General features: G+C 32.7%; 1 protein-coding gene and 1 long non-coding RNA gene across 3 annotated transcripts in view; both read right to left on the bottom strand.

The window, feature by feature from the left end:
- Positions 1-6,285: 6,285 nt before the first annotated feature.
- Positions 6,286-12,337, bottom strand: LOC145686674 (uncharacterized). Its single transcript, XM_081760192.1, has 2 exons — positions 12,164-12,337; positions 6,286-6,901 (listed from the first exon to the last, which is right to left on the bottom strand). The coding sequence occupies exons 1-2, from the start codon at positions 12,212-12,214 to the stop codon at positions 6,497-6,499; spliced, it is 456 nt and encodes a 151-aa protein (XP_081616318.1). The 5' UTR covers positions 12,215-12,337; the 3' UTR covers positions 6,286-6,496.
- Positions 12,338-17,708: 5,371 nt separating this feature from the next.
- LOC145686675 (uncharacterized) overlaps positions 17,709-22,822 on the bottom strand; it is a 55,306-nt gene continuing 50,192 nt past the window's right edge. Inside the window, exon 4 of one of the 2 annotated variants that reach the window (XR_014131635.1) lies at positions 17,709-18,866. This is a non-coding gene — a long non-coding RNA (uncharacterized LOC145686675). Of the gene's footprint in view, positions 18,867-20,284; positions 21,764-22,822 lie in introns of those variants that run through there. The other variant, XR_014131637.1, reaches the window with a different exon arrangement.

Genomic DNA, 22,822 nt, shown 5'->3' with positions numbered 1-22,822 from the left:
AGTGTACACTTCGTCAAATTAGCTTTTGATCCACACTTGTTTACAGCGCCTCATCGTGGTGGAATGTTGAACATTGATAACAAAAGAAGGGAGAATTTCGAATACTAGAAAAAAATTACCATGTTTTTTTTTTTTTTTTTTTTTTAGATGAATGACTTTCCAGTTATATTAGAGATAAATATATCACAGGTTGACAATATGGGGTAACCATAAAATGACTTGAGAGTTTCTTTCATGTATGCCAAGAGCTTCAGTTTTGCAGTATCTGCAAATATTTATCAGCATAAAAACCACTAAACTATTGGCGATGTTCTATTTAATTAGGCATGCTTGCGCGAGGGAATATTTATTAATCCCCCGGAAGAAAAGCAGCACTGATGGTTAGGGCGCTGATGACACTGTTGTGAAGTAGCTTAGGAATTTTATTGCAGGTGAAAGTAGGAATTTGCAAAAGCGTTAGGACACCGAAGGTACCGAGGAGAGCGCTATTTACAATAATGTGGCTCAAAACTACTTTGGGAGAGAGTTCATATTGAGTATAATTCCTTTGTGTACGGTAGATACAAAACAATGACACTTTAATTGTCACCGTTCCACTGTATTGCTCAGTTACAGGCATACTGATTAGACTATCTCTACCATATTGTGCTAATGTTGAAGTTCCTTATATGTTACTCTTTCTTTGTGAATATATAGATTTTACCCGTATATCTTCAAAATAGTGCCTCCATGTTCTTAATCTACACCAAAAGTTACTCTTACAAGGATGACAAGGAAAGAAGTGGTGGAGTTGAACAACATGAGGACCAAAATTAACAGGAAAAAGCTATTGTGTCACTATGAAATACCAATTTATAAGGATCAAGTGTACTCAAGGTGGATAACCCTAATTAAAATAATATATTAAAAAATATAAGATTACTATCTTATAAGCCCGCTTAAATGAGTTCTGTACATTGTATACACTTCAACATCTGAGTGCACTTCACTATGCTTTCGGCGCCCTACATCTTTCTTGAAATATACCCGCTGTCTCTCCTACATGCTTCCCACTGCGAAAATGGTTACTCAGTAACGAAACAAATCCCCTCGTCCAAATATAATCATAAAAAGCTACTATCAATCTAATAAGAATTTTATGAAAATTAAGAGACGGTTTTATGAAAAAATACAGTATGCAATGTAGTGGCTCTCATTGTTCAACTATACGGAAGGAATTATTTGTTCATAATCAATTCATAATGGGATTATATAAATTAAAAGGAAGGCAAGTCTTTATTTTGTCCATTTCATTCAATGAACCCATTCGTAACCATGACTGAAAAGAACATCTCCTGCGAGCATATAACCTGCCTTCACTCGCTGACGCTCGCTCGGCAATAATATGTGAATTAAATATTAAACTTTGGTATAGAAATGAACCTAGTTACTAACTACATATATGAGCTAACAGGCGAGTTCTCAAAAACGGAACCGAAAGATCAAATCCCTGAATCGAAGAATCAAGAAAAAAGAAAGAAAAGAAAAGAAAAGAAAAAATGGCCAAAGTAAAGACTTAGCAAGAGGAATTTGTGAAATCTTTGATAACTGTGGAGAAACTTTTGATCTGTATTTCACTCTTTGGCAGCTGTCAAAAATGGCTAATGTGTGGTAATTGGTATATTACAGTCTCTTAAGTGCAAGGAAATATGGTAGATTTGAAAGGAATTTCTTTAGAATCAAAACTAGGCCTATCTACCTACGAATTAATATTTGCAGCTGCAACTGTAGCTGTAGGTAGAGAAATGAATAATCTAGGTATTCATTATTCTATGATAGAACTTAACATTGTAATTCATACGCCATTAAATTTTTTCATTTACGTGCAAATAACTCCATTACCGATAGTATAATTATTTCAATTAAGCTACATAAACCACATAATATTTAAACACAAATGCCTTTATAGCATTATCAAAGAAACTATTTGGTTGCTTTCCCTATACAATTTTAAATTCCATTGCATACTTAAAGAACACAACATAAATACGTTTGTTATTTGCGTTACATTTTTATATCCCACTTGTAAAATCACTAACTTGTATATTTATCAAGTAAAGTATTATTAGATCAGCCCACAAATTTATTCACCTCAACAAAAATATTAAACATATGTCCTTTAAAATTTTATTAAGTCACTTTGACATTATTGTTGTTCCTACGACGAAGAACTCCCATCTTAAGTGCGCAAGTGTGCTAACGTAGTGTACATCCTCGCACACTACGTACTATGCACTCGCAGACTTGTGAACTTGGACCTTTTGACGCACACTAGGTGACGTCATTTCCGGAAATAAGCGTACTTCGAATGCACACTTGTATCTTTTGGACACGGCCTGGATTTGTCGATTTTCCTCTACAACCGTGTCCTAGTATCTCATTTGTGTGATACATTTTGTACTTTCTTTCGTTGAATTATCTTCTTTGATTCTTAGAACTTTCTCCCATCAGTGAGAGTCAGACTCTCTTCCTTTTCCACATTGAGTCTTCACTCAAGTCAGAATCATCCAGAATCTTCGCTTGCTATTGCTTCAAATCACCCGAAAGTTTGCTGTAACGCTGAGAGCGTGAAAGTTGAGTAACATGCTATAATGAAAGGATGACAAACTTTCGCGTGTCAAGAATATTTTAGAAGCAAGCAGGTATGTTGTTTATTTTCACTTGATACATATTGAGAAGTACATTAATAAGTTCAGTTAATTTTCCTGTCTAGTAACGACCTTACAGATGCTTTACTTACTGGTACACATATTTCTCATATAGAATAACTTTGAGATCACAATATAAATAAAAAATATTAAGGTCTTAAGCGACTACTTTTATTTTTTACTCTACCAAGATTATGCATGTGCTGTTGTTTCTTGTGAAATGTTAATGGAAATAATATGGTAGGTGGTAAAATACAAGTCACGTAAATCAAGTCAGAAATAATCAAAAGAAATCAGCATTGAATAATTATTTCAAGGTAGGGAAATGATAAATAAATAATTTCAAACATGTGTTTTTTCCAATTCCGATAAACTGTTTTATAAAATAAGTTTTATAGGTGAAATATTTAAAGTTTCAAATTTCTACAAACTGTTAGCAATGTTTTATAACCATTACATACCGGGACATGTAATCAACTTTGCCTAAAGAAATGCGATGAAAGTTAATAATTTTGCTCAATTCGAGAGTAGTGTTGTTCTTAGAAGAGTGAACAGATTTCAATTACATTCTTACTTTTACACTGCAACTTATTGTTATTTTTAACTACAGGTCTACTTCATAAACGGTTTTAAGTGCCGATTGAAATGTACTTAGAAGTAAAGATCAAGACTGAGATATTACAAGGGTTATAAAATTTACACTAATTCTCTCTTCACAAATCTACTCCAAATTGCGATTTATTCGAATATGCGTTACTACCTTGGAATATGTGTAACTAAACTATAGTTATATCTACCTGTTTTATCAACTCTCTACGAAAACTTGAACAAATAGTTCAAAATTTATAGAATGCTCCTATTAGTGAATACAATAACACGCTCTAATCGGTTATGGCAGATTGTAGAAAGTCAAAAATTTTACATTTGCAGTGGGTAAATTTCTTGCATAGATTTGGTCAGCATGTAAAGAGTTAAGGACGAAGGTAATTCAAACACTAAAATATCCTTATAAGAAATTAATATTTTTAAGTATGTAAAAATGCAAGTGTACTCGGGAAGTTGGTAACACTATGCACCTTGGAATGGAATTTTAGCGAAAGAAATGCAGGATAACTTTTCACTTTTCTGCTACTTCAGTTTTTTTTTCTTTTCGTGGAAGGGAGAGGGAGATATTCTCCACACTAGATAAATAACTTACGTTATTTTAATTCTAGACAACGGACTCTCTCAAAAGCATCTAGATGGAAATTCGAGATGAAATTTAAAATTAATGATGAAACAATTCAGTTAGGGTGCATAAAAGAGATCAGTAAGTTTCAGGTAATACCTGGGTAATTTTAGTTTTCTTCATAATAAAATTAAATAAAATACCGTCTGGAGGACATTAGGTAATGAAGTTTTTATTTGAGATACTCAATAAATTGCAAGGACTAAATTAGATGAACTAACAAACTTGTTTGTTCGTCGTTCAGTTATATAATCCAGCAAGTAACATAGGTTCAACATTTCCTTCTTTTCTCTTACAAGAGTATAAACTTAGTGAACTAAGGCGATTTTTGTTAAATTTGTCTTCTAGATATTAAAAATGAAATGTGTGAATACATTTTTTTCCGGTAAGCATTCTTCAACTGACCGCAGGAAGTTCAGGTAATTTTCACTGTGGTCCCAAGTACTGCTGGTGGCTGGAATACATAGAGAGTGCTGAGAATGGGGAATAACACGAGTTTACATATTATAAGTAACTAAAATGGCTTGATTGAAGGTGTGTATGCTTCACTACAAACCATGTCCTGGTTTTTCTCCCTTCTATCTTTCTATATAATTTTGATTTCTTCTTCTTCTTCTTCTTCTTCTTCTTCTTTCTGTTTTCGCTCTCGCTGCTGTAGTTTACCCGTGAATGTTAGTGCCTCTGCCTAGATCTTTTTAAATACCTATTCTCTTTTATATAACCTAATGCTACATTGCAATTCTGCATTCATTTATGTATTCCTGACTACCTCTATTGGAAATTTTAACAGTTCGTGCTCATAAGTTTGGCGGAGTATTTGACATACTGAATTGTTTTATCAACCAGTGTCGAAACTTGTATACTGCTCCTTATGTCCATACCCAAGCTCAATTTCGCTTTAGGTCGTTCGCTTACGTCGTCAATTTATTCATGCATTCTTTCCACGTAGTTTCCGATCTTTTGGGAAAGTCCAGTAATCGTAAAAATATCATCGAATTTTTTTGGTGTTTATGTTCCTTGATGCTCAATTTTAGAATTGAAATTCCCAAACTTATTTGACTCTTCTCAGTCATTTATTGATATTTTACCTACATCAATGCTAACATATTAGAACTTATAAAACCGAAAGACCTATACCTAATACAGGGGTAAAAGTGGATCTAAAAAGGTGGAGGGATGATAGGTAGCGACATGACGTCATGCCGTTACGGCTGCCTATCTTTGCCCGTTGTAATATTTTAGGAACTGGGGGGACGCCGTACACATGTTTTCGAGCTAGGGGACGGCGTGCCCACGCGTTCCCCCGCACTTTTACCCCTGCACTACTATAAATATACCATATTTTAAATTTTGGAAGACATAAGTTTCACATAAGATGTATTCTATTAGCCCCTCAGTTAAAATCAGTAAAAAGAGGTTTAATTTGACCAATTTGACTTTTATATCACATCTTTAATTTATTCTTAAAACTACATAAGATAATCCAAATTTAAATGATTTGTTACCAAGTAGTCAGTAGTCATTAGAGGATACTGTGGGTTAGTGGTAGTCCGCTTACCTCTTGAACTTGAGATCTCTCGTTCGATCCTCCACCAAGAAATTTTGAAGTGGACATCATGTCTGTGGGTTTTCTTGAAGTATACCACTTTCCTCCAACATTCTCATTTTCTCAATTCTCCCATTATTATTAACATGCCACAATCATCTCCATTAGCCTAAACGGAAAATACTGAGGACGTTACACTGAAAAGTTTCCTTTTCCAATAAGATGTTTCCCAACAAATTAAGCTAACAACTGTACGATGATAGTAGTTCAATCTGAATTGAGGATGTTCCAGCGGTAAGTCATGTGGTTCGGATCCCATTTTAAGTTGTAGGTCCATGTTTCATAAAGCCTCGCTGCAGCAAAGAACTCGAAAATCGAAATCAGATTTTATTAGAATACAAAACAGAAGTACCAAAATATTAGATTAACAATATATATTAAGATATAACTTTAACAACTAGTAATTCTTTCTACTCTCAATCAGGAGCCACGGTACAACCTTCCAGAAGTCACTCAACCTCACGGACTAGCAATAGAGTTGAATGAGTTTCAGATTAGGTAAAAAAAAAAAAAATAATTGTTACAAGATAATTCACCCATTATTACCAGTCATTGTGTCCCTACTTGCAGTTGTGAGGGATGTTCTTGTTAAGCTACAACTTACCACAATTAAACAAATTATTTATCCTCTATTTGCTATCATCAGGCTTTTATGCTCAATTTTCTTCTACTTTCAATTACTAAATTCAAAGTGTTATCACTTTAGGTTTATAACTGTACAATGAATGAATATACTTCTACGGTACATTATAATATGTATTTATTACTTCCAGCATTTAATCACTGTCGCCCTTAACATTCAAAAATGTAAGAAATGAAATTATAACTTGCACTAATACCTCAAATGTAGATTTTGTTATGATTGAAATAAGATTATGGGATAATTTTATTTATAAAATGATCTACATTTATATACAGACATGTTTAATATAATATTTTATGTTACGGACATAGGCTCTTCATTTTTGATAATAATTAAACAGTATACTTTAGCAAAGGATTCAGTGCTCCTGAAACCAGTTGTAGAACAGAACCGTAGAGACTCAACAGCTTAGGGTCTGGCGAACCTGCTACAGGAGGACTTGGTGTCCTAGCTGCGTCATCGATGAGTTTCAGTTGATCATCAAATTTCAATTGACTTTCTTGGATATGCTTCTTAATACTTTCTACATCAGCTGCTGGAATGTTTGGTAGATTCGGTTTCAATTTTTGGTAGCTGTCATCTGCACGCTGCAGTTCCGCTGCAAGGTTTGAAGCCTGGGGAAGATCACCCAGATTACTTGTTTTCGACAGTAGCTGCTTAATATTCTGGAAGAAGGTATCCACCACCTCTTGGGTCGATTTCTGATCCTCAGAGAGAACATTACGGTAGGAAATTACCTAAATAAGAAGAATCGTAATAGTATTTAATATGAAGACTTGTAAAGAAGAGCACGTTTTGATGAATTGTACAGTCTAACAATCTCTATGTTGTTGAAATTTTGTTATTTTTCATCATAAAATACAAGTGTCACACTACTCTATTGCGGAAAGTGCACAACGGTTTCCTACGTGTATACTAGTTGGATGCAATATACAAGGAACCAAACCTTCTATACAGAATTGTGTAGTAAATATGTACTTTTGTAGCTAAAAGTATTGCGTTAGTTACAGATAATAGGCATTAAAAGTTTCGCAAACAATTGAGGTAGGTAAAGACTTGCATATACATTGTACAGCATGACTAAGTATTATTAGAGATAGTAGACAAAAAAATGTATAATTTAAAGGCCTGCAGTCGTGATATTCTTTTCACAGCAAAAGTGAGCTTCTAATTACGATATTTCGATATGTTTCCCCATGATCAGTTCGCTTTCAATTTTTCGATGATTTTATTGGCTACGACACCAATTCGACACCAAATAATCTGTATGGCTACGACACCAATCACTCATTTTCATGCCTGGCCTAATACATTTTAATAGAATTTATTTTGAAATATAGTGACGATAGTCGTCCTAACATTTTTCATGCTCATTTTTACCAATATATGTGTAACGCATTACTATATGGAATAAATATGAGATGATATAACATAATGTTTAATATTAACTCACAAGAGAGTTATCAAAAACGTGCTTGTAAATTATCAAGAAAACCTACGGAAACATAATACAAAAGCGTATATATATATATATATATTATAAATAATTTACTTTCAAATATATATTTCCATTGTCATTTCATTTTGACTCTAAGCTGTGTCTGCGTTATTGGATGGAAAATAGTTTACACCAGTTTTCTGCTTATCTAAGATGTTTAGAATGTTGACATTGGTGATTAACAGAGATAGTTAAGTTAATGATGATTATGTTACTGAAATCAAATATAAAGAGTTTTGATTATGTCTGTTCGCAACGTTTGAGCTCGGAAGAATAGATGTAACTTAACGAACACGACCTGTGCAACAATATTAAAATTTTATATACAAATGTCCCTAGGATCACAGGAAGTAATCTTCCTACGAGAGTAATAATAGAACTTCTATGAGAGTAATGCTATCATATTATTAATAGTAGTATTCCTGTCCAACCATACAGATCTTGTGACTTCTTTACAGTAGTAGGCAAGTGACTGAAACTAAGTAACTTAGGATTACCATCATACATAAACTTGGGCTATTGATTAACTAATGGCAAAAACGTCAACGTGTACAATATTACCTTGTATGATTAAATCCAACCTTGTTTCTTTTTCTTGCAACATCTTTTTCCCGCTAATGCGTTGTGGATTTTACACAGATGATTTAAATCGTGATACATGCTGAGTAAATTCAATCATATAAAATGTTGATAACATGCGCCTGTCGTGGAAATGTGAACAGAGCAACAGTTCATTGGTGTTGCACATTTATTTGTGCTTACTTACACATTTTGCAAAAAAAAAAAAAAAAAAAAAAAAAACTACAAAATGGCGTGTCTTCTTATTTAAAGCTAAATTTTTAAATTTTGCTTTCTAATTATTTGACCATATGGTGACAACATGGGCCATTAGTGATTTTCTCTAATCTCCCTGAATACAACTAGCATATTGAGTATTACTACCATAGCTCTAAATAATGGCGCTCTAAAATTGTTCTTTGTAAAAATCTGAAAAATCTCTTGTTTTCTATAAGTAACTATTGGCAAGTATCACATATATTATATTTCAAAGTACAATATTTTTTGTTCTGCTTGGTACCATCCTAGTAAGTAAGAAAATAGAAGTCGTATTGGATTCATATCGAGTGTCATCATTTCAAAGATAACTGTTACTATATTAATGATCCATTATTTAGAATGTTTTACACCATGAGTGGTTCTATCAATTGTGAATTTTAACCAATTACACTAATATTGTTTCCTTTATATTAAACTGGGAAGTTTCATGTTCACATTGTCAGTTAGAGTAATTTGAAAATACCGTCATTACTATACACACAATCTTCCATACAAGCTAAACATGCGGTTTCGTAAGTGAGATCTTCATTTCGTTATCTGTATGGTTATATGCCACTTCTGGTTATTGTGGTGTGCAGCATATGATATTTTCTTCTTTTCCATTTTGCTTAACATTTTTATTGAAATATATTATTTCTTCAACATTTTTCTTAACTCCCAACGTTTGTTCTTTCTTGCTAATGAACGCAATATGTAATCGTGATGATTCGTTATATATAGTGTTTTGAAAATAGCAAAGAAGATAATTATTTCGTTCTGTTCCTGTACTCGCATATAGTCATTTAAAATATAAAATTTTATATTTATTTTAACCTTATTTGTTACCATAAAAGTTTCGTATTATTCGAGTGGATTTCATTATAAATATTATGAGCTGAAGTAAGTATTGCGAATACTAAAGCGTATCTTTCCGCAAGTTACAGCTCGAGGCTTGACAAAAATCTAAATATAAAAGCAAAAATTACATATACATGTAAGGAAATATACTGGATACGAAGAGACCTACAATGAATAACCTGATAGGGGTGTTAATTCTCTGCATAAGTGCCACTATTGTTCAAACATTTGTTTAAATTCGGAACAAATTTTAGTGTTTGATTTTCACAATATTATGTTTCATTACTCAAATAACAATGTACGCAGTGTGTGTTCCGTGATATTAGTAAAGTATAGAGTGCTTTATCTTTTATGAGTTTTCTGTTTCTGTATTATATAAATTCGGTATGTTCATAATCCATTAGCTCAACAACTACTAGAGCTCCTTCGTGGCTAGGCAGGTGTACAAGGGCTCGATTCCCAGTAAGAGTTCATGTGTTTTGGATCTCATTTAAAGCTGTAGATCCACATCTCAATCACATGTTGAAACGACCTCTGAACTCCAATATCATTAAGAATTTCCCTTAACCCTAGAAAGACCGTGCTTGCATGTACTACGTGAAGGGCCAAGGGGGAAGGGGGTCAAATTTGTCCGGGCTGGTTTCAAATAACTTACGGAGTATATTTGTTCAATTTAAGTTAACGTGTTGAACTAAATTTCAAAAAATAAAATTTTTCAGGGATTGCGCTTTTTATTTGTAAAACATAGGGCTCAATACGGTGCTTAAAACACCTTATATGTTATAACAAATTTCTTATAATAGTATGCAGAAAACCAATATTATAACTAACACTCTACAAGCTCTGTGAAAGCCAAAGTGTTTTAATAAAGGAGAAAAGTAACATTTTTTTTTAAAAAAAGTAATACATGTTTTAGATAAAAAGAAACACATGAAAGGAATTTTGAAAAAGAAAAACATGGATAGCACCTATGACCAAGGGGGAGTTAATTTTGCCCGCACATTATATTTTTAGCAAAGAAAAACAATGCAGTATATTTCAGTTGAACAAAAGCGAAAATGAACCATTTATCAAAAACGAACAATAAAAAAACAGAATCCTGAATACATATTAATCCATATAAACTAAATAAAAAAGAACTCGCGTGCAAAATTGACAGGCCCCTTGGTCTTTCTAGGATTAATATTCAGCGTGCATGATGAAAAAAGTCTCGTCTCAATTAGCATGTTTCACATTACATGATTTTTTGCCACCTGACGTCCAGATTTCTAAATGAATTTTCATGTTTCTTAAAACAGAACTACTGTAATAAGATTTTATCTGCTCAGTTCTCAGAAATAAGAGTTTAAGAGACTTTATTCCCCTTTACTATTAAAATCTTAGTTTCAAACCATACATGAGATGCAGCACAAATTTTTATATGTTATTAAGAAAAATACTACTGATTTCTAATTTAAATATAAACTCTACGGTTCCCGAAGCCTTGTAGAATCATTACTACAATAGGACCTTCACCCATACATAGAATCAGAAATGACAGAATGCTCTTCTACATGGGCTCTACTAGTCAGCTCTGAACTTCCTCCACTAAGCGCAAGGGTGAAGCAATCATCATGGGATGATCCCATCATCAAGTCGCACTTCTCTTACCGAATGCACTCAACCAATAATCTAGAGGACAAAGCCAGACTACTCGGTGTCACATCTGTTGGAGCAGACGATTGGCTTAAGGCCTTACCATCTTCTTCCCTGGGACTCCATCTACCCAATGAAAGTTTCCGAATTGCTATAGCATTACGTTTAGGTGCTCAGATTCGCGTACCTCATAAACGTTTCACTTGCAGGAGCCCAGTAGATGAAAGAGGACTACATGGACTTTCCTGTATAAAAAGTTCTGGCAGACACAACAACGACATTCTATGGTTAACGAGTTAATAATGAGAGCTCTTATCTCAGCAGGGATACCATCAATACGAGACCCAACTGGATGCAATCGATCAGGCGGAAAAAAACGTGACGGATTAACATTTATACTTTGGAAAAGTAGTAAAGCCTTGGTCTGGGACTTTACATGCGCCGACACGTTCGTTCCTTCCAATATTTCTTTATCATCGGTTCAAGCTGGTACCATAACTAGTAGAAAGGAAACAGAAAATCGAAACAAACATAGTAACCTAATTGACAAATACCAATTCGTAACTATAACTATGGAAACCAGTGGAGCTTGGTTCCTTTTTAGCACAACGTATAAGCATGGCCGTACAAAGAGGCAATATGGCCTTAATTCGGGGAAGAGGGCCACCAGGAAAAGAATTAGACGAAATCTTACTCCTATGAAAAATGCCTCATTGAAAAAAGCATCCATGGAATAGATATGGAACCATCTATCGAAATACACCATGTTTCGTGGAATTAACTCCAAACAATGTGAAAACGGGAGTGTGCGATATTTTACCGCGAGGACTGAAATTGTTAGTCACATTCATTGGGAATTCCACATAATCTTTATTACGTTAGTAATCACGATCGAACTAAGGTCACATAGAATAGAATTAAGGTCACATAACAATGAATCTGTATTTACCTTTTTATATAATCTAAGATTATATTTCAAATGGTGTAATTGTTGAGTAATGAAAACTGCTCAGTGGCATCTTTAATGCCTTACATTTTGTGTAAGTAAATATGTATACAGATTTCTATTTCCAAAATTGTTGAAATATTCAATTTTATTTTTCTGTTTTTATGTAGTCAAAATAACACTAATTTAAAATACGTTATTCTCATACATGCACAGAGAATAAAAAATACTGTAATTTAAACTTACCTCTAAAAGACAAATTAGTGTTAATATTCCAATTGCATTATATTTCCCCATAATGATCTTCAAATGTTATACCAAGAATATGGAAGTAGTCATGAACCCTAAGAAAGATAAGGTCCGAATCTATCTTGCTCGAGAGGGAAATACGCAAGAAAGCATTTGTTTGTTAAAAGACTGACTCATGGAATTAATTGTTTGTCGCTTATTACTATATTAATGCTTATTACTCGATTGTATTTCTTTTTAATTTGTATTTAATTACCAATTGTTAAGATTTTAAAAAAGTCATATTTATTACATTTTAATTTGTCCCCACACAACTTGGTATGTTATTACGAAAAAAAAAAACGTTATTTGTAAAAGAAGATTGTGTATTAATAAGTGATATACGTTCAACAGAATGGAATTAACAGCACATATTCAGAGTTAATAGCGCATTGAATTATAACCAGTAGTTATTATAACGTTACATTCAATTTGTTAATAGTTATGAATTATATTTAATACTTTACTCAAGAAAAAAAACCTGTCAACTGAAATCATTTTATGTTATAACAGAAGACATGATTTTATTTTTAGTTAGTTCACCTAACAATTAGTAATAAGAACAAACTATATTTTCCAATTGAACAATACGATTTTTAAGCTTGTGCTTCTTTAGCTAAAGTCATGCCTCGTTTGCGTGCTATAATTTTAACGGAATTTACGTTACACAAAACATCGTAAATCTTTGTATTGGATTCCTTTCATTTTTGTCTGCAATTTAAAATCATGTGGTATTTTATTACACATAAACTATATAACGTATTCTTTTGACAGATTTAGCACGTGTTTATTTATATGACCTTCACTAGGACAAATGTAATAGGAACCAAGGTTAAGGCAAATGATTGAGACATTATTTCAATTTACACAACCATATCTTTGGATTTAAAGAAAATATAGCAAAGAAAAAATTCTATATATAAAATCGAATTAGAGATTCATATATTTTAACGTATCTACATGTGGTTGCCACCTTCCCAAAACAAAACGTAGAAACACGTCATGCAACTGACGAGGGGAAATTTACAGTCTTCTTCAACGAAACTTGCCCAACTATCTCTCTTAGAAATCCCTATATTCTTCCCAGCAGATAATGTTAAGAGAATGCGGTCGAATGAGATTTTTTTGGAGCTGAAATATTAGAATTTCCTACATACGGTTACCTGAATATGTCCTTTTATACCAAGACAATTGGCGAAGATTATTTCTGAAGAAGAATGCACTAGCAGCAGATTTCGGTGCCTATCGGGTCACAAGGGATTCCAATTTGTTAATTGGACATAAAAGTGAAACAATTTAGAACTTTTAGGTCTTAAAATATGGTAAATTTGCTTGACAATGGGACACATATAAGCTGATTTTAGACTTTCAGATATCGAAGTGTTATAGAACAAGTTTGTTTGTCTGTCCGTCTGTTGACAGGTATCAGAGCAAAAATGGTAAGACATATCGAGATGTGGATTTGTCAACCACTTCCCGTTTCTACGTTTATCTTCATAGAACAACAATCGTAACAAATATGTTGTGTTTCGCGAGAATTGGTGTGGCGCGGAGTGGTGTTTTGCAAACTATTCAGTGTCTCAAGTCAATGTCCATAACTGTTCCAAAACGTGTACCTAAACCGCAAGTGGTTGAAATTTACTACTACTTTCGGTTTCAACTCTGATTTTCATAGAGAAATCAATAAAATAGTCATTATTATTTCTTTTATTGGCAATTGATTCACCGTCCCAAGAATAGGTTCTATCTTATCTACTCACCTTTTATTCAAATAGGAAGTGGTTAAGGCCGGTCTCTTAGAGCGCGCTGAGTCTCTCGCGATCTAAAAGCATGTAAAATTTGGTCTTAATTATCTCAGGAACTGCTGTACGTAAAACATTGTAATTTTGAATAAGTGTTTCAATGACACATCTCAAGAAAATGACTGGCCAGTTTTATAGATATCCCGTTTAAGTTTGCAATGGACTCTCATCAATTAAATTTGACAACAACACATTAACCCTGGTTGCTGGATGAAATAACATTCGAATTGTCTTTTCTCTCCTCTTCTTCACGTTGTTCTGTCTCCCTACAAGAAATGTTTATAAGCAGCTTTTTTCTCTTTTCAGATTTATTGAAGTAATATTTTTTATTCAATCATTTTCTCCCTCGAATCTGCAAATAAGCTCAGACACAGTTAATGTAACTTTTCTCACAGCACAAACATAACAGTCAAGTAATTGAGAAAGAACAAAATTATCTGATTATTACAATTTTTACATTAAGGCCGCGGTGGATTAGTGGTAGAGCGTTCACCTCTAGTGCATGGGGTAATTGTGCGATCCCAGCTCGCGTCAAGTGAACTTGTTGGTAGACAAACACCATGTGCTTGGGTTTCCACTTTGTTCTCCTGTTTCCTACCACCATCTTAATTCCACCATTTTCATTCATTTCCCCTCACGTTACACATAACAAAACACTTCTGGTGTTGATGCGTTGGCTTTTCGGGCACGAATTTCTTCACTTTTTCACAACCACCATCTTGTACTGCATCATCATTCCACACCCTACTTCATAGTTATCACTCCGCTATGTTCGTTTGGTATTTCTGCAAAGTCACACTTTACTACAAATATCTGTTTTTCTTGTGTCACAATTTTCTAATGCTCTCTCTAACAACAAAGTTGGAATTGTAATTATAATTTAAAGTGCATTTAATAAATATTAATCTCATTATAATTTCATATTAATAAATACTTCAAATTGTACTAACTTCTGTATCATGTATTGTGACATTGCAAAAATGCAATGTGCGTGTTAACTGTTTTAATGTGTTAGGCTTCATAAAATCAATCTTTAGTAATTTGTAAAGAGAGTATATTTTTCCAAGATACATATTAGAATTCGAAAATAAATAATGTAGTTAATAACTAAAGTCATCAAATAATTTGTTCATATTTACATAAAATAAAGAAACCATTATGTTGTGAAACCTAGAATACCATTATAGCCTCATGATTTTGTACGGTACCTAAACTAAGTTGGCCAGGTATGAAATTTTCAAATTACAATAATGCAATTGATATCTGAAAATTAATTTTGAAAATAAAGATAATACAATTGATGATCATTGAACAAATAAAGTCTATACTCTTTTTCAGTAAAATTTCTCTCGATTAATATAAACCAATCTAACTCTTTCTTTTAGTTTAGCTGATTAGCGACATTAATCTAAATATTTACTGTCTTTCAACAGATGTTATATTAACCAGAGGTTGTTTTATTAAGTTAGAGGTCATCGCCAGGGTGACAATAGCGTCTCGATCCCAATAAGAATTTTTTAAAACCAAAGATAAAGGAGAAATTTTCCAAAAGCAGCCCAACAGTAGCCAGGTAGTCTCATGTATAAAATATATAAAATTTATTTCCTTTTCCCTCGGGAAGCTACAGTATTCCTTGTTGATGTTTGGCTGACTCAAGAGTGTACAAAACAAGCACATCTGATGCCAATAATAAGAACGTTTTGCCTGGTTGAGTAAAGCAATCAAATTGTTTATTTACTTAATTCTGGCACATAAGGGAAGGGTAAAGCTACCTTTAATATCTGGCCAGTTAATAGCATGGAAATTACGTTAAATTTGTAATGCTGTTTCAATTAAATGCATCCACTATTTTACATTCTAAAATACTTACAAACCAATCTTTTACTCGTAATTTATTGACTTACAGAAACTCACAAATTAATAAACATTATTGATAACATTTTGCTGGAATATTTTAACAAAAAAAGAAAAAAGAAAAAAATCAACTTTAACGCCAGAAGTCCCCATATCCCATACATGTAAGCAATAAGCTATGTTTTTGCTGCAGATTGATAAAACTATTATCTCGGGCAGGTTTTTTACTCGAGACAATTCGTTAACAGAAAAACAATAACAAGAACTTAACCAGAGGCAATTTATAGCCAGATAATATGCATCTTATTCATTTTTTAAACTGTGCTTTTAGCTGCAGTTATTCAATGCGTGTATTCAGCCGGATTTATTAATAACTACAATTCATAAATAGATTAAGGGATAACAGAACCTGTAACAGTGGGAATTATATAGCCCATATTCCATACATATAAGCGATTTTTGAATTCTGCTTTTGCATTATAAATGGAGCGATTTTATCTCCCGAGTACAATGTAACTAAATTAATATTACATGGATTACCACAACGTCGACCTAACGGATAACGGTGATTACCAGTAATTATCTGTACTTAAATGGACATATTTTTATTATAGTTTAATAGAAACTGCTACTCTTGTCTAATTGTCGTATGTTTTGTAGTCATATGTGACACTATAATCTATTGGAACCATGTAGTTCTATATGTTTTTGCCAGTGATGTTAGATATTTCGAATTATTAATAGCCGTGAGATTTGTGTCTAGCTACAGATAACCGTGACTTAAGTTAAAAAATTAATACTTACATCGTAAATTAAATTAAAATGAAACAAAACAAGCTAAAACAACTTGTATATCCTGTACAAGAAACAAGTGATTATTTTTTTTACAATAATAAGTTGAGAACTACTGTTAATAAACATCCTTTATATTGCCTTTATATTGTGGCAACTGCAGAGCATTGTTGTTAAGTTCGATATGTTAAACTATAAATATTCATAAATTGTAATTGTTCTATTATGTGTATGTGAAATGTGTTTATTTATTCAATCAAAATATTAAACTATGAATCAAACGCCTTTGCCGTATCATGGAATAAAATAGAGTATAATTCAGCACGACAATTTACAATGCGTACAAACTTTATATAATTAACACTTAATAATTATAAGTAATATGGTGCAATTTTACATCATCACCTGTCAAATTACTGTAGCAACAAAAAATTCGTGTTGTAACATTCTTCTTGACACATATTGGATTATTTGAAGATCGTTTGATTGAAGTCTATCCAAAACACAATACTGCAATAAAAATAATTCATTGGTATCAGATACAACATTTCTCTACATGTACACATAAGTTTAATTGACAATTGTCCATAGAAAACTAAAAATAATATATCAAATTAACAATTGTTTTATTTACTGCTATATTAAAAAAGGACAATACTTTAAATCATGTTTATTTTATACTTTTCATTTATAACCACTTAAAATACATTATAACAATAACAATGAAAAGGTTTACATTTGCTATTTAACAGTTCAAAATAACTTTTTCTCCTATCTAATAATTTAACATACATATAAACGGGTTGGTTATATAAACATCTATATAATTTTCATCTGAGAAGCATGTTATGTATCCATTATGAATAGGCGAGTTAGATGTTATATTTTAAATATTAATTGAGCGTATACTACAGAAAATAGGAAACGAAAAAAGAGCAAAATCATGCTAATATAGTCAGTTACAATAATTATGATTATATACGAACATGACTACATATACAAAATTATACATTCAAATAATATAAATACAAACCATACGCTAAAACATTATGCTTAAATATTCAACGTATAGAACAGTGTAGTCACGTCCACTAAAATTGAGTTATTAGAAGAAATGGAATTTCTTCAAACACATAAGAGTAACGAGGTAATTAAAACTTGGAATGGTGTTTGTTGGATATGTGCTATAGCATAAATTAGGTTGAAGTTATAAAATACAGGATACCTTTACGGTTAACAAAATAATGCAAGCACCTAAAAGTGAGAATACAATAATATTTCTTTGAATAATCTATTTCCTTAAAACATCTTAATGCTAGGTCCGTAGTTTCTAACAGTGAATAACAAATGTTGTATTGTATGTTTTGATCTAACTATTCGATTTAAATTATAATACTTCGATGAAGAATTGTTTGAGGAACTAATGAAACTTAATGTTCGGTTAACAATGCTGCTCATCAGATAGATGGCGTCTTAAAATATATAGAACATTATTTTCTCCAATCCGTATGTCCGATGTATAAGATATTAATGAAACATTTAAAATTTAGTATTTCAATCCTCTAGAAAGTACAAACTGTCAAATAAGTATACAAGTAAGTTAGATTATTTTAACAATAGAATTCCACTATTTTTAAATAAGTTAGAATGTAATTTTAAATTCAATAATAATACTATAAAAATGTTGGAATTTAAAAATAAGTCAATCAATAAAAAGGCTCAATGCCTAGAGCGACACTTTCACCAACAAATTCTGGGTATTTCTTGTAGGAAGCATCACACTAAACACTTCAAAATACATTGAGACCAATGTTTGAGAAAAGGTCAATGCTTCCTCGTAGAGAGATGATAGATAGTATTTCAATTGTTCTATCGTGTTATTCAAATCGTTCATTTTAATATCTTATGTTATTAATACTTCTTATACTTCTTTGCCTTTGGGTATGGACTCTCTATTGAGGTAACATTGCCTCATAGAACTACCATACTTATTGTTTGTATAAGGAAGGTGCTTGCTCTGTCATCGCCAGATAACTGCGTGACAGGCTTGCCCATTTCTTTTATATATTTAATACCTTCTCTGTCCCATGGACCACTGGAGTCAATAGCGATAGTTACAAAATGAAATATCTCCGCAAGATTACTGTATTTTCTCCTTTTTTCGTTTCATTTCGGCTGGCTATATTTGCCGCCTGAATTGAAGAAAAGGAGAGCTGTAAAAGAAATACACATTCTTTAAAATTTACTAGGATTTTTCAAGACATATTTTACAATATGTTGGATTTATTTATTTATTGTTTATCCATGCAATGTGTCTAGAGGTTTTCCCATATCAATATTTACTTCTGTACTAAAACTAGATACGGGAAAATTTCTGTAGTAGTTTTTATGTTAAAGACGAAATACATAACGACAAGCTTTTTTGCCTAAGAAACAATTAAGCATGTTACAAAAAGGTCCAAGTCGACAAGTAACCCTCAAAAACCCGGAAGTGCAGAAATATTTTACTACCTCTAGTTTAAATATCTTACCTTACCTTATCTTTATCGAATAAGACTGTAGTAGGTAGCGACCATATGGATATTTGGAATCGACTTAGCACCTCACTGAAAGATAACATTTGCTGGCTGGAAGATTTAATGGTACGTTTGGTCTCAATGTTAAACAACATGCACTAAAAACACTAATAAATAGTGGCAATGTATTTCTAGAAATTGATTGCTCGCAGTGGTGCTATTCTAATCTTTATACAACTGGTTTTCTCTCTCTCTCTCTCTCTCTCTCTTTCTTTCTCTTTCTGGGTGTTTAAAAACAACATTGACAACGTTTGGAAGGTAATTCCAGACACCAAGTATGACTAAAAGTATAGACAAACTTGGCTTACTTTCGGAGTTATAGGCTGCCGAAAACATGAAAAAATGGACTTCAAAGGTGCATAGCGCCAATACTGTGAAACTTACCGTAGTCGGGTCAAGTCTTCACTTAGGAATTAATATGTGCGCTGTCCAAAACTACATGTTTCAGAATCCTGCGGCACTTCAGGAACAGTTTTTATAGAGATAGTTGGCGAGTACTTGAAACTATATGCCCGTAGCCAAACTGTCTCTATAAAATTGTCGTGTGAGTACCTTAGGATTCTGAAACACGGATTTTTGGATAGGACCCATATTAGTTTCTTAGTGAAGTATTGACCCGACTATGGTAGGTAGATAGTTTTTTAGTTATAGACAACCAAACTTAATTTCTTCATGTTTACGGCAGCTTATAACTTCCTATAAAGGCTTATAACTTCCTTCCGGCAGCCTATAAAGGAAGCATTTGTGCACCCACGTTGGTCTATATTTTTTGTTTTATCTTGGTGTCAAGAATCATCTCCCAAACGTTGTCGGTGTCATTTCAAAACAACATACATATATATACAAGGGCGGATCGAAGGGGGGCTAAAGGGCTATAGCCACCCCTTGACTCTCAGGTTTAAACTGGATAAAATGGACTTCAATCCTGCTTTACACTGGATATATATATAAGAGTGTAAGCGATGTAAAGCAAAGGTCGTTACAAACCTTCCTGAGGTGATAACAAACATAAAAAGAAAAAGATAAAAAAATCCTCTTGCAATTTCTCGGATTCAGCTACGGTTATGAGATACAGGGTTGCCAACTTGGAATCTAAAATATACTCCTGACAATTGGAACTGAATTGAAACATGTGGACAAACTTCGGGAGGTAATTTCAAGGATCGAAACAAAAAAGATTGCGATTACAGTTTCTCGAATTCAGCTCCAGTTTTGAGATATAGGGTTGCCAACTTCACCCAAAATCAACTCCAGAAACGAGTGTGCTGTAAAGAAAGAAGATAACAATGACTCTCTGACTAGCTTTGTTACAGATTCCATTGTTAGCGAACCATAAGCGTTTTGATCCGGTCTGAGATATCCTTTGTCGTCTGTAATGCAGACTAGCGCTTGGACATTAAGTTGGCGCCGTGCTTCATACCAACATATAAGGCCGTGCTTAATATACGTGTCAAAGAATCTGAAATCTCAGAAGAGGTAATATGAAAAGGCACTTACATTGCCTGGTTCTAATAGCTTGAAGTGAATTTCGAGGGCTATTCCTCTCCATCATTTGTGCAAATAATTCAGAAATTAATTAACAAAAACATTAACAGTGAGCTTTAGTTGTGCTTTACATAATCCAGGCAGTATTTTTTATATCAAATGTCGGAATAAAATCCTCATGCCATTCAAATTTTTCTCTGGATATTTGATATGTTTATCTGACAGAACTTCCCTTTACTCTTGATAATCTAAATTAGATTCTAGAAACATCCCTGACTTTATCCATTTAATTAGAGTGTTACAGTTTTGTAAACATCCCGGTGTTAAATCATTTACATTGATTGACAAAATTAAAATACTTCAATATTCTCAACATATAATAATTTGGATTATGGAAAATTGACACAGATTGTCTCTTGTTTCATTCTCTACCAAACTCCCAAACCGTTTCCAATATTTTATGAGAGATGAATGAAAACAAAGTATCTCTAGTTTTCACCAGATACCACATTAATTCTTTCGCTATGGGGTTGCATTGTTGATGGAAAAAGTAGCAGCTATGTGAGGAAAATGGTGCAAATATTATTTCATAATGTTGTTTTCAAATCACAATACATGCATTCTCAATTATGATCTCAAAAGATCATTTACCTTTAGACATGTTGATATATACGAGTAAAGTTTGCTTAATATTTCGATCCTTAAATATTTATTAATATTTTAAAATTATATTTCCTTCTATTGTATAAAAATATGCTTTCATTCTGTAGCAAAGTCGCTAACTGTTTAGGTGATATTATTCTACCTCAACAATCGATACTTCGGCGTGATATCTAAACTGCTATGTAAACTTATAGATGTATACCTTATGATACTTCATTGCACGCTATTCAAATTATACATAATATTTTATTAGAAAGTCTCATACATCAAAGAAAAACGCTGATCATTTTCAGCGTGGACTTACAAGCCTCTTTCATCCTTCACAATGAAATTCATATTGTGATGTATCTTGACACTGTGTTGCCTGCTGAACTGAAGTAGTTATTCTATATGGGAACCATTAGATACCCAATTAATCATAAAAGGAAGAAAATGTTTATTCTTGTAAGACCAAAGATAAAACAAAGATAAAACATATCTCAAATAGCAAGATAAAACATAAGATTTCTATACGAGAAGTCAATATTTAGGTAATATCATGAACGTCTTAATATCTGTACTTAATGATCAAATTCTTAAACTTGTCAATGCTATTTCAAATATATTTTGTTTTTATGAAAGAATCTAAACAGTACATAAATCAATTAAGTAATAGTACCTCTAATATAGTATTATAGTGATATTTGATAAATGTAAACAGTAATATCAGTAATTTAAGTTCTACATCTTATGAAACTTAAAATACATAATGATTTACCATAATTCTTATAATAAACTTGATCGGATGTGGTTACATCCTATTCTGTTTAGCTTTTGATCGATTTTGCTTTAAATATAGTATTATATAAGGACGCAAAACATGCATATGGGCAAACGTGGCAATGTACATAAACGTACTCGTCCTAAACAAGGTATGTAAGTGTACACTAGCTTGTCACGTTCATCCCTCTCGACGCTACCTGACAAATTATCTTTGTCGAAAGTATCTTCGCTGATGTAGCTAGAGACTGCAGTTGAAGGGTAAGTGGAAAAAAACAAGGAATGTCCATGAATGTGTTTTATCGAGTGCTTTGTCCTATCTGTTTGTGACTCTTGGTACTATTTGACCGTATATGCCATGTATGCGTAAATGTAGAAATGTCCATTAAAGAGGGACAAAAGACTAGACTAACACAATTGTTTCTTACACGTTTTTTTTTTTAAATATTAAAACGCCGTTTTGTCGAAAATGCAGTTTTGTGACATTCCTTGTTTTGTCCCCTTACCCTTCAATTGAGAGGACAGTGAAAGTAGTTGCTATTCAACAAATGGAGATTTGCTTCAGATCTCGATCACAAAATCAGACGCATAAGCATCTACAATTGTACTTGTGAGTGGGAAATATTTCTCATGTTTGAACCAAAATATATGGACTACCAGTGATACAGTACTATGGTAACCAGAAA

Source organism: Thermobia domestica, chromosome 5, assembly GCF_964235325.1.
Source record: "Thermobia domestica chromosome 5, izTheDome1.hap1.1, whole genome shotgun sequence".
NCBI lineage: Eukaryota > Metazoa > Arthropoda > Insecta > Zygentoma > Lepismatidae > Thermobia > Thermobia domestica.
Note: the sequence above shows the minus strand (reverse complement) of the source record. Positions and strands in the feature narration are given on the sequence as shown.

Excerpts from the sequence above, each read along its gene's own strand:
- LOC145686674 (XM_081760192.1), bottom strand. The coding sequence starts at position 12,214 with ATGGGGAAATATAATGCAATTGGAATATTAACACTAATTTGTCTTTTA. Across the intron at positions 6,902-12,163 it reads CACTAATTTGTCTTTTAGAG|GTAATTTCCTACCGTAATGT; the intron begins GTAAGTTTAAAT and ends CTTCTTATTTAG.